A 12,685-nucleotide genomic window follows, 5' to 3' on the forward strand; every position below is an offset into this window, starting at 1 on the left:
CAAGTCCCTTACCCTCAGCTTGCCGCGGGTCTCCTATGTTTTACGACTTTAGTTTGTATCTCCAAATTGCTGGGCATTCAAAGGGTTAAAAGGGACCAGGAGGGGGCCTGCTGCGCGTGGCGGGGTGCCTCGAAAGGGTTAAAATTATAAACGCATTAATCCCCCCCTAACTATTTGGTTCAAAAGGGGCAGCAACGGGGCCAGGAGAGCCAGGGAGCCCCCCCAACGGAATGACTTTTTAAAATTCTATAACTTTTAATTCCGACCAAAAAAAAAAAGTGTCCCAGTTCGAAAGTTCTTTTAACCTTTTCTTTTTTCATTTATTTTTTTTTTCTCGATTTCTCCGCGGGCTGGATTATAAAACTCGCCCTCTCCTTTTGGGTTCGAGGAGCTAGGTTCCCCCCTCCGGGTAGCGCGCGGGGCGGGGGCCGAGGGGGCCCCGGGGAGTTTTCTCCGGGGCCGGGTTGGGACGCGGCTGGTGAGTCCCGGCTCCGGCCCCTGAATTGGGGGGTCCGCGTCTGCCCCAAACGCCGCTTTCTTCCGTTTTCCATGTCATTTCCTGTACTAATAAGATGGTGGTCAAAGCAGGGGAGGAGAGCAGCAGCGAGTCGCCGCCGCCGCCGCCGCGCCGAGGCTGGCGCTGAAACTTTGCCTCGCCGGGGACCAGCGCGCCCGCAGCGCGGCCGCTCCCGCCGCGGGGGCCGCCAGCCGGGGCCGCGCCGCCTCCGCCGAGCCGCCCGCCGGGCCGCCCGCGCCGCCCGGGCCCCGCGGCTGCCGCAGCATTCCCGGGAAGGTGAGTCAGCCCCGGTAGCCAATGTGGCCATTGAAAATGGCTTCGGAAAGCGCTCGGCAGTTTGCCAGCGAGCGCGGGGGCCGCGGGTGCAGGGGTTGCGAGCGGCTGCGGGGGGCGCGGGCTGCCGGGGGCCGGTGCGGGCGGAGCCGGGGGCCCGGGGCGGCGCGGGCGCGGGCTGGGGGGGGCGGCTCGTCCCGGCCCCGAGGTGGGTTAACCCTCGGCAGGTAGCTGCCGCCGCCGCCGCCGCCGCTGCGGGATTCGGGGGCCGCCCCTCCGCCTCCTTCCTCCCCGCTCGCTCCTCGCTCGCTCGCCTTGTTACAATGTAGCCTTTTCTCTGCGCCGACGTTCCGCCCGCTGACGGACGTGGCCGCCGACCAATGGGAGCGGCGGCCCGGGCCGAGCGTTCGGAATGAGAACGCGGTGACACGGGCGGGGCGGAGCGCGGAATGCTGGAGGGCTCTCTGCGGCCGCTGGCCTAGTTCTCGGGGGCACTTTCGGCTCGGCGCCGGGGGCTTATGCGGGGGGCTCGGGCCCTTCAGGAGGCGATGGGGGCCTCCTCCAACACAGCCCGCGATTTCCCGCGAAATGTGGCCGAGCCGGAGGCCGTTTCTTTAATGTATTTTAAGTCTGAGTTGCCGTGTAGACTCTTCGGGAAATCTCTCTGGAGTAGCCTCCATCCCCCACTCGCAATCCTCAAGGTGCTCTCTTATGCAGAAACTGCAGAAACTTAGCGGCCAATGACCTTTCTCCGGTCAAGGCCAGCGCGCCCTAAGCAAGTCGCTGCAAGGAGAAGACACATTTCTGGAGCGTTGGGCGATGCTGGTTGAAAAGTTGCTTGTGTCTTGAACTGGGTTGGGCGATAGGGGCTTGACCTTTGGGAAGGGCTGGGGCTTAGGAGAGAAAAATGTTAAATCTCTTCTTAGACGTTCGCTTCATGTGGAGAAAGGCTGTGGTATATAATTTAGAGTGGTTGAGAGGAAACACACCCAGTTCTTTGTGTGCGGGGATAGGAGGCAATAATGAGAGATTGCTCTTGATGCCTGGAAACCCTATAAACTTAGGGGTTTTTGTCCGTGCTGGGGCAAAAGAATTTTCCGTGGAGCCGGATGCCAGTGGCACCCAAGCTTGCCTTTGTCCCCAGTACCCCTTGAGGGGAAGGGTGGTGTTGGGGGTGTGCGTCCGTGGGCCCGATTCTGTAGGAGACTGTGGTGTCCTTACCTGTGTAATGGGGGCATGGTCTTCACCCACCAGCTCTCCGAGAGGTGGGCAGAGTTCTGTGTGGGCAAATGTGTAAGGACCTGCTGGGAAGAGCCCCAGCTGGTTGCTTTAGTTTAATGAAAGGGGTTTCTCTGTTGGAGTCCTTCCCCCTCCACCGCATAATAATTGTATGACTTTGGATTTGGCACGGTTACTTTTGACCTCTCTGAACCTTGCTTGTCAAGGCCCCATCCAGAAAATGGGGCCAACAGAGCCTGTCTGGCAAGGCATTGTGAGATTAAAGGCGATAGAGATAAAAGGCCAACTCCATGCTCCACACATGATTTGAGAAGTGTTGTTCTCTGGCTGGGATTATCATGGCATCTACTATCCCGGGAAAATCAGAATTGCCCGATGGGCCTCACCCACGACCATCCAGTTCCAAAGTGACAGGGTCTCCAAGGAGCAGCTGGGGCAGGGGCTAGTTCTCTTTCCTAATGACATTCTCAAAGATGAGGGGCTCCCCTCCCTTGTCCCAAGAGCCCTGATCAACCATCACAACTATCGCTTATATCCAATATTGGCATGAGTTAGAATTCTGTCTTCTAGACCCCTTGGATTGATGCATTTCATAAATTTGTTGTCGTTGGTGTCTTTCCTCCAAGGAATCTGTCCTCATGGGGACTTGGATGGGGAGGTGGGGTTTCCCTGGTTCTAGGTCACTGGCAAGTGTAAAGGAAGTAAAGACCTCTGGACTAGGATCAGGAGTCATCCGTGTTTATTCAGCTGCCTTGTTGGCCTGTCCTCTTGGCTGTATCATAGCCATGACCAACGCATGACATCCAAGGCCGTCCCTTGACTCCTGTCCATCCTCCAGAGCAGTGCTCTCTCTCCCCAGGACAACATTCCGAGCCTCCTAACTGTCTACCTGCAGCCTCCCCTCCTTGCCAGCCTCCATCTCCCAGCCAGAGCGAAAAAGATCACATCAGGCCTCCCATTTCTTGCTTAAAACACTGAAAAGTCTTCCCAGTGCTTGTGGGATAAAGAACCAAATCGTCCCCATGACCTAAAAGCTCTGGAGTGAGCTGGCCCCTCCCTCCCCTTTCCTAGGTCTCATCTGGAACCCTCCCCATCTCGATCTCCCTGTACTCCAAGTATTGTTCTCTCCTGCCTGTGCCCCGCCCTCCTTTTGAAATACTGAACCGGTTGTGATCTAATGAACCAGTGGAGGCTGGCAAGGGCAAGGTGGAGCCGGAGAGTGTGTGTTGGTCCTTGATACTATCCCCTAAATGCTTCTGGTTCACCCAGGCACAGCGCAGGATTGAATCTAGGGCCCCTTGTGCTTGGGTGGGGCCGAATGGCTGGCCCATGAGCTGTGAGCTACAGTGACACAAATCACTTGGGCCAAAGCATCTAGTGGCTGGCACAGGAGTCTCCAGAGCGCTCTTTTCCTGTGGCGTGGCTCTTTTCCAGTAGGTGGGACGGTGGTTGCTTTTGCTAGCCTGGGCCCCTGAGTTGCTGTGTAGGATGGAAGCCCTTGCTGCCCCACGATGGACATGCAGCTGGAGTGCTAACTAAACCTTTGTTGTTTTCAAGCACTGAGATCTGGGGGCTGTTTGTTACTGCAGCATAACCTAGCCTGACCTGACCGATACAGGGTCTGGGGGAGCATTCCAGGCAGAGACAAGTACATACACAGGGACTCCGGAAAGCTCAGCCTTAGCAGCCAAGGTGACCCTTTTGACAAAAAAATATGAGTCTATCAACCCCTGCCTGGAAAACCTTTGGGAACTCCCACTGTTGTTAGGAAAAAGATAGTAATCCTTTAGCTGCCCTCCAGACCCAGTGGGGACACCCTTTTGCATCCCTTCATTTGCTGTGTTCCACCTGGCATGGTGCTTTCTTACATTGTCCCCTCGGCCCTGACCCATGCACCGCACCCCCCCCCCGCCCCCCCCGCCTAGGCCTCCTCATCCTTCATCTTTCAGCTTCCACCTCACCTCTTCAGGGAAGCCCTCCCTGATTAGGTCGAGCCCTCCATGACAGCCTCTCATGACCCCATGTACCTCTCCTTTGCAGCACTCGTCTCTGTAGTGATTTTACAGTTGTGGGTGTGATTATTGACCGTGGTCTCCCCCTTGCATCAGACCAGGAGCTCTGCAGGGGCAGGGCCTGGGTGGGCTGCTGTATTTCCAGTGTCTGCACACAAGGGCCGATTCTGAAGAATCCCAGAGCACTGACTGTAGGTTCACTGGGTGCCAGGGGCTAGGGACAGCATAAATGAACGCTGCTTCCCGGGTATGAGGGCAGGTGGGTCCGGCTGGAAGGAGGCATCGGGTATGGTGGGCAAGCTGGCCTGTGGAGGACAGGTACCAAGCTCCCCATACCTACAGGGGTCTGTGCCCCAAAAGGACCATGTTTTTGAGAGGTCTGAGAGGATACTCCAGAAGGGCAAGAGTGTGAGAGTTAACAAACCATGAGACTTTTGCTGATTTAGAGAGTATATGATTCAGTGAAGGGGACTCAGAGTAGGAGATCCGGGGGTGATGAAATTGATGATGATGAAAACAGCGAATGTTTATTGAGGGCTAATTGTGCCCCACTTAGGGTCCTAAGCATGGCTCTGTAGAAACCCACTCCACAAGGTATGTATTATTATTTTCATTTCACAGATGGGTAAACTGAGGCCCCAAAAGGTGGAGTAAAGGATCCAGGGTTACACAGGGGTATGGCCATGATTGGAACCCTGGCATTCTGATGCTCCCTGAAGGATACTTTCTCAGAATGAGGGCAGAGAACCCCAGACCCACCAAGGAGACCCCCCCTCTGGAAATGTCACATGGGGTTATAAAACCCTTCTTGGGGGGTAAGTTCCCGGGAGGTAACACCCACCTAGTGTTGGGGTTTGTGCAGGCAGGTTTCTGGCTCAGAGCTCCTTGGTGGTCTTGATGCCAGGGCTGGTCTAGAACCATCTGGTGCATCTCCACCCCTGCTGGGGCCTGAGAGTCCTTGGAGGCCCTGGCGCCCCATGTTCTCAGAGTGGGGCCTGGGAGAGGCTTCCCCACAGCTGGCCCAGGGGCTGCGCCGGAAAAATAAGCTGTGCAGAAAGAAAAAAAAACAATGAAGAAAAAAGAAAAATGTGCTGTTATTTTTAAAACGCCTGTTTCCTATTGCAGATTTGTATCTGCGTTGGAAAGCCCAGTGTTCGCGCGGTGCGGCCACACTCGTGGTGGTGTCCCTGGGCGAGGCTCTGTAAGAGGGGAGGAGGCCTGGGGCATCCTTCAGTCCTTCCTTTCTTCATCAGGTGGTTGGGGTTCGTGTGCTGTCCCTATGCCGGACACTGTGCTGGGCTCGGGCGTGTATGGGGAACCCAGTCTCTGCCCCTATGGAACTCATGGACCAGCGTGGGAGGTGAGCAGTTAACCAGGCAGTTACAGATTCTAACACAAGGGTATAAGGCAGATGGCCACCAACTCTAAGTCAAGGAAAGCTTCCTGGAGGAGGAGGCAGCCTTAGAGCTGAGTTTTGAAGGAGGAGGAGACAGCAAAGAAGGGAGAGGCATTCTAGTGTGGGGTATGGCTTGTGCAAAGGTCCGGGCACACAGAAGGGCTTGGAGAAGCTCAAGTAGTTTAGTTTCCCTTCCTATAAATGGAGACAGTAGTATCAGTCCCGTGCCACAATCTTGGAAGAAATTTTTTTTTCTCCCTGTTCTCATGACCAAATTTAAAAGGAACATATATCGTGTCCCATGAGGTCCCTTCCACATCCATTTATGGATGGGGAAGCTCAAGCAAGTTCAGAGAGGTTAAGTGACTAGCTCCAGATCACACAGCTATAATCTAATCTTCCCAGTCACCTTGAGAAACCCATGTTTAGAAAGGGAGCCTCAGGGGTTGCCTACCTGTGTTACCTAACGATTCCCAGCAGGTCTGCTGGGTGCTTTAAATGTGGGATTTAATTTATAAGCCCTTGGTTGTGGTTTCAGGCCCCTCTCCCCACCTGGGAATCTCATGAGTGTGAACTTGCAGGCACATTTGGACAGACCAAATGAGTCTCCAATGAAATGACATGGGGTGAGGGAGGAGAGGAGAGGGGAGGGGGCAGAAGGCTGTGGCCTGTCCTGCTCCCCAGCATCAGCCTCCGATCCCGGCTGGATGAGGGGTGAGGGGTGAGGACCCTGTATGCAAAGGCCCACCTGGGCCTCTGGAGCCTTCGGTGCCTTCTAGAGCTTTCCCTTGCACCGCTCTCTCTAACCTTCCCAACCCAACCCTGAAGGCCTACAGGGGCTCTTCCCAGCTTCGCCTTTTTCCAGCTCCCCATCACTAGCCTGTGAGGCCGGCAAGTGATGGCCCCCAGCTTGGAGCTGAGAAGTTGGGGGCTCACAGAGGGGAAGCAGCATGCTGGAGGTCGTACCGTGTAGGGAGTGACCAAGCTAAACCCCAGACTTAGGGCCCCTTCCTCTGCCCCCACCGTCTTCCTGCAATCATCGGAGCAGGATGGGGAATTCTGAGAACTTCTGGCCCCGTCTCTGTGCCCAGCTCTCCAAAAGGAGAGGCTGTGGGGTTCCTGGTGACTGTCTGCAGTGGTAGCAGATCCCTCCTTCCTGAGGGGACAGAGGCAGCTGACCCCAGGTCAAGTGCGTGAGGAGCTGGGTGGGGCGGGGGAGTGGCCAGCGGGGCTACTCTGGGGGGCTCGTGGTGTTGCTGGGAGCCAGAGTGGGACCAGCAGACGAGGCGAGCAACTTGACCTGGGCACCGAGCTGGGCTGGTATGGACGTCACCAAGCAAGTAAATATGGAACCGCCCCCACAGTGTCAGCTTTCCCAGAGTGGCTTCTCCCACTATCTCTCACTTTCCCCGAGGGAAAGGGGTGAGGGCCGGGAAGGGATCCTGCTGCCCGATGCTCAGGGGATGGAGATGGCCGGCTTGGGAGACTCTGGGACGGCCGAGGGGCCCGGGGAACAGCCCACCGGACCCTCGGCCCCAGCAGGGAGTGAGCCTTTCGTGGGGGCGGCTGACTGGGACCCAGCCCGGGTGGACTCAGCATTGTCATGGCCCAAGGTACAGGGAGGGTGGGTTCGGGTGGGTGGGTGGTGGTGGGGGGAGGCGTCTGCAAGCTGGGGCCTGTCCCTGACCTCGAAGCCCAGCCCTTCCGTGCCCCAACCCAAACAGGGTGGCGTTTTTCCGGGGCGGTGCAAGACACCTTTTCAGCCAGCTGTACCCCAGGGGAAAAGCCGGGCCAGCCAGAGGGGCTGGTCTTTAGAGAGGAGGTGAAGAGGTCAGAGGCTCAAGGCTTCCCAGGGATAGGCGTGGGGCACTTAGACTGGGGTGGGGAACGCCAGGGGGGCAAAATCTGCAAAGGAAATCAGTTAACTTAGCAGGCAGGGAAGAATTTACCCCCCAAAAAAGGACGTTGGGTCTTGGGTGGAGGAATAGCAGAAAGGGAGGATACAGTGCCGGGTTTTGGGCAGGGTGATCTAGGCTTTTATAAACATCAGTAATAGCCAGACTGAAACAAAGCTTGTAAGTGTGGATGGGCCCTGCCTGAAGCCGTCCGCTGCCCCCTCCTGCTGGTGTCATTAGCCTCCATTTACAGAGGAGAAAGTGAGGCCCAGAGAAGTGAAGTGACTTACCCAAGGCCACACAGCTATGAAAGGCAGAGCTGGGACTTGAACCCAGCTCTCTCTGAGTCCGGAGTCTGAGCTCTTCTCCACTGCGTGGGGCTGCCTCACTGTTACTGCCCTGGGAACTGCTGCTGGAGGCTGTGCCGGGAGGGGGTTGGGGCCTGGAAGACTTGCAGGTTCTAAGCACCTGCCCTGGTGATGCTGGGCAGTCCCGAGACAATACAACGTGGGCCAGCTGCAGCATCACGCCGATCCCCCTCTCCGCACTTCTGTGTGCTCCCCTGAGAAAGGGGTAGCGTGGCCTAGCACAGGCGCTGCCCATGTTACTGGGTGGTTAGGACCTTCCCATCCAATATTTGGGTCAGCAGATGTTGGTGGAGTGCCCCCTTGGGCTCTGGAGGGTCATACATAAACACAGGATTTGATGGGCCCTCTATCCAGAGAGGGTGGCCTGGAGACCCCTGCCCATCTGTGAGCTGCGTGTGACTGGTCTGCAGCGAGATGGTTACAACATCGAAAGTAAGTGTCCAAGAACTCCTATTGCAACTTGACATTGCTGCCTTGTTTTTTAAATTGTAATTTACAAAAGCATCCGTTGGCAACAGATTGGAAAACTTAAAAAAAAAAATCTCTACCACAAATAGTGTGAGCAGCTCTGGCCCAGATCCTAACTGTGATTGAAGGTAGGAAGTGCCCTACTTGCTCGTGGATGTGGTGGGGAGGGGAGCAAGTCATTCTGCCACCAGCGGTGGGAGAGGGAGAGCCTGTTAGGCTCCCTGGAAGAAGAGGTGTGGAGCTGGACCTGGAAGGAAGAGTAGAAGTTTGCCAGATGAAGAGGGCAGGACATTTTAGGCACTGGGAACAGTATGTGCGAAGGCAGACAACATGAGGATAGGGCGTTCAGGGAAGGGCGAGTGGTCTTGGGTGTTTGGGGAAGAGGTAGAGGAGAGGCAGGCTAGGGCCAGACTGGGAGGGCCTTGAATGCCAGGCTAAGGCAGGACTTAAAGAAGATAAGTGTCCAGAATGTTCTGGAAGCAGAGGTCCTGAGGTGGGAGATAAAGTCACAGCTGAGGAGGTGCTTTAAATGACCGAAGGGGCCATCCAGGTGGTGTTTCCTTTCGGTCTTCAGCCTTCCAGAAGGCTGTTTCTTGGCGCCCAGTGGGATAAGTTGCTGGAGAGTGGGCCTATCCTTGTCCCTTCTGAGACAGCTAGCCCCATGGTTCCGCTGGTGCCTGGCGCCCCACCCCCCCAAGTCAGTCCTGACTGGACAGGCAGGCAGTGCTCGGCTGTGAGCTGCAGGCCTTCCCAGGCTGTCCTGGTCAGTGGGTTGGCCTCTGGTGGGGTTGGCTGGCCATGGTGGAGCCCTTTTATCCCCCTGCCTGATGCTCCCAGGGCTATAAGCTGTCAAAAGGGGTGTGTCAGCCGCCCCAAGGAGTCCAGAGCCATGCCAGGGAGTGTGGGCAGGAGGAGGGAAGGCTGAGATCGGAGGCTGAGGTGGGGGGGTGACCAGGCACTGAGCCTGGTGTGTGATGGTGTGGGGTCCGAATAGGGGCTGAACCGTGGCCAGCCACCTGAAGTGGCTTCCGGCTCAAACCCTCTGTGGGGTCAGGGCTGAGGCCCGCATTTGTGGCCGGAGGAGCGAACACTTGGTCGAGGTGCTGAGGGATGGTTCACGTCCCATCCCGGTTCAGCTCAGGTGAGCAGACAGCATGGTGTCGGGGAGCTGTTGCCGCGGTGCAGCTTGGGGAGGAGAGGAGCCAACCCTCCCTGTCTGGGGGCTGCTGGGAACAGCCATGGTGTGTCTGGGCCTGCATGTGGCCACAGGTCCACGGAGAATGCTGGCCTGCGGGGAGGGGAGCTACGGGAAGCCTGTCTCCTGCCAGCCCCACCTACACCCTCCTCCTCGGGGGGGGGGGGGGGGGCTGTTCAGAGTGGCCTGGCCTCCCGCTCCTTCCCTGCAGCTCCCTGTCAGCTGGGCCCCACACAGCAGGCGGGACTGTCTGGCTGCCATTCACGGGGAGTCCAGCTGCCCGGGACCCCGAGGGATGGGGCTGGGACGCGTTCACAGCCCGTCTCGGTGCTGGCGTCAGGACCAGCGGTCCCTGAGGAGCTCTGGTTTTGACAGTGGCCCGGGTTGTGCTTGGAGGCTTAAGGCTAGAGTCGTTGGACCTCTCAGGCTCCCTGCCTTGGGCTGGCCCCGCGCCGGACTCAGTACTTGCCAGAGCCCTCAGGTCTCCCCGAGGTGGAATAGGGTGGCCCCGGGACCCCTAAGCCTCCTATCTCAGGCCTTATGCTGCTGCTTGCCCTTCCCCAGAGCTGGCGTTTTTCCCTGTGAGCACCAGGTGGGACCGCCTTGCATCTCAGGGGCCCCTCTCCCCACAGGACACCCCGAGCCTGTTCTACGGGGCCGGATCAGATCCTCCAGGGCTGTGCCCAGGACCCAGGGGCAGGTGCGGCCCTTTGGCTCATTGCAGACTGTCTTGGGCTTTTCCGTGACCGAGCACTGCTGTTCCTCTTCCTGATTCCCCTCTGTGGAGTCGCCTGCCTCTGCCCCAGTTCCCTGGCTACCGGTGAGGCAAGGACTCTCTGGCCTGGCTCCCAGGGTCCCCGCCCCCAGTTTCAGGTAGAAACTGTACTCTTCCTTGGCACCTGCCAGTGGCTCCCTGCCCTCCCTGAGCACCCTGGCCCTTGGCCCAGGACAGGGGCCAAGAAAGGCTCCACTGCTCTTTCGGACTCACTCCTGTCTCTGCCCATGCGTCCTTGTCTCCGCCTGGAGAATCCCTCTGCATGCCCTTCCTGGTCCCTGCCTGGGGCCAGAAACGGGCCCCCTTCTGGCTGCTCCTGGGCTCCCGGACTTGCAAGTCGAGCTGCTTTTGACACTCAGCTGTGGCCACCTCCTTTTCTCAGCGCCCAGTGTCCATGGTGTGGACGGGGGCCTCACATGTGGTGGGAGTCCACAAAGAGGCTATGTGGATGATATCTCATTGTGTCTACACAGCAGGCTTAGGAGTTAGATACTATCCGTCCATTTAGCAGATGAGAGGGTTGAGGCGCTACAGGGTTCAGTGACTTTGTCCAGGTCTCATGAGAAGTCAGGGGCAGGCGCGGGGACTCAAACCCGGATCTCTCGGCTCTTTTCTTGACCCCATTGCTGTCTTGCCAGGTAAGGTAAGGGCTTCGTCGACGTTTGCTTGTTAGACTGTCAGGGGCCAGGGCTATGGCTGGGGCTGGGGCTCAGCCCGCTGGGGGTTGGGGCTCACCGTGTGGCCATGGCCGCAGCTTAGGCCCAATGTCCCAGGAGCATCCAGCCTTGTGAGTGGTTTCTTCTCCTTCTTCCTTCCTGAACTCTTGTCCCCAATATGAGGTCCTCCCAGAGACACGGCCCCTACCCTGGGAGCCTAAGGCTAATACCAGGCCTGCTGGCCAGTGGCTAGGGGCTGCTGGGACTGAGGCGCTGGGGCTAGGAGTCCCTGGGGGGAAGGGGAGAGGGAGAGACTGGCCTGTGCGTCCTTGCCCAAGTCATAGTGAGGGCCCACAGCCTCTCCCTGCTCCAGGGTCTGAGGGTCTGTGCTTCCTTAAAGCCTCTCTTGATGCGGGGAGAATGCGAGCTTTGCTCCTACTCCCCTGATAAGGCTCTGAGGCTCAGAAGGGCCAACTAACCCACCTAGCCCTCGTGTTCTTCAAATTCTTTCAAATCCCTCCATCCCAGTGCAGATGCTTGCATACCAGTAGCTCACTGGTTCCAAGGCAGCCTGCTGTGTCTTTTTTATGCTGTTTTACTAAGTTTTTTAATGATGTAAGGAATATACAAATACATTTTTGTTGTTCTTAAAGTCAAATATTATTTAAAAAGTTAAATATTATCTTCCTTCATAACCACAATATTCCAGCCTCCTCTGCACGGTTAATCATCACTGTTATTACTTTGGTACATATCCTTCTAGATATTTCTCTGTACATCCACTCACAGACCTACAAGAAGATGTGCCATTACAGTACGCGTGCGTGTGTCTGTGCGTGTGTTTAAACAAATGGTTAGATCATTCCGTAAATGCTTTTCTCACTTAACGTTGGATCTAGGACATCCAGTCATGGTTTTACCTAGTAAGCTATCATAATTCTTTTTCTTTCTTTCCTTCTTCCCTCCTTCCCTCCTTTCTCTCTTTCTCTTCCTTCCTTTTTCTTTCTTTCCTTTCCTTTTCTTTTCCCCTTCCTTCCTTCCTTCCTTCCTTCCTTCCTTCCTTCCTTCCTTCCTTCCTTCCTTCTTTCTGCTACACGGTAAATTTTGCCATTATCCTACTGGTGGACATTTAGGTTAATTCTGATTTTATTCTTGTGCCTCCCTGGGCTTACCTAGAGTAGCTACTGCTGGGTATGGGAGCCTGTTGCCTTTTTTAAAAATGGTCGCATAACACTTAAAAGCCGTCCACAGAAACTTTCTTCTCACGGAACCAAATGTCTCCTTGTAGGGCCCAAACTATTCCTGGGTCTCTTCTTTAGAGCCAGAGAGAAAGGCTGCTCTCCTGTCCCCTGGCGGTCCCCAGAGGGCTGGAAATAGTAGCCATGGCCCCTGGAGACTTTTCTGCTTCACAGTTGGGTGTTTCTACCCTCACTCAAAGGGCATGCTCTTGAGTGACCCATCTCCTCGGTGGCTGTTGTGGTGAGCGGACTCTGGGGTCATTTGGTTCTTGGTTCAGATCCTGGTGTTTCTGGGGAATCCCCTTTACCTCTACCTCTGTGTGCCTCAGCTGCACCCTCTGTAAGACAGAGAGGACAATAGCATCTCTGCCCCAGAGCGTCGGAGAGGACCAAGGAAGTGAACACGTGTAACATGCAGAATGCTGTGCCAGGCACTCCGCCAGATCCCAGTACTCGTCTCTCCTGGGCTCTGTCGTCTGTATTAGCTCCACGCCCCCTCCGCAGGCAGGCGCCCTGTGTCCCTGGTAGGCAGCCTGTGACAGCTCTGGCCGCTGCAATGGTTGGATCCCACTGTCCGCTCCCTGATTTCCCAGAGGAGGCTGCTGCCTGGGAATGCGGCGGGTGATTGGAATACTTCCCGGCCTGGCCCTGCA

The 12,685-nt window shown here is 56.6% G+C and overlaps 1 protein-coding gene across 2 annotated transcripts in view; it reads left to right on the top strand.

Moving 5' to 3' along the window:
- The first annotated feature begins 572 nt into the window (after nt 1–572).
- PRDM11 (PR/SET domain 11) overlaps nt 573–12,685 on the top strand; it is an 85,773-nt gene continuing 73,660 nt past the window's right edge. Inside the window, exon 1 of one of the 2 annotated variants that reach the window (XM_045808760.2) lies at nt 573–793. Coding sequence is in view for 1 of the 2 variants with exons in the window: in XM_087854767.1 (XP_087710893.1) it covers nt 6,760–7,050 (291 nt within the window). In the remaining variant the exon portion in view is untranslated. Of the gene's footprint in view, nt 794–6,690; nt 7,051–12,685 lie in introns of those variants that run through there. The other variant, XM_087854767.1, reaches the window with a different exon arrangement.

Source organism: Ursus americanus, chromosome 24, assembly GCF_024610735.1.
Source record: "Ursus americanus isolate L20-20 chromosome 24, mUrsAme1.1.p, whole genome shotgun sequence".
Classification (NCBI taxonomy): domain Eukaryota; kingdom Metazoa; phylum Chordata; class Mammalia; order Carnivora; family Ursidae; genus Ursus; species Ursus americanus.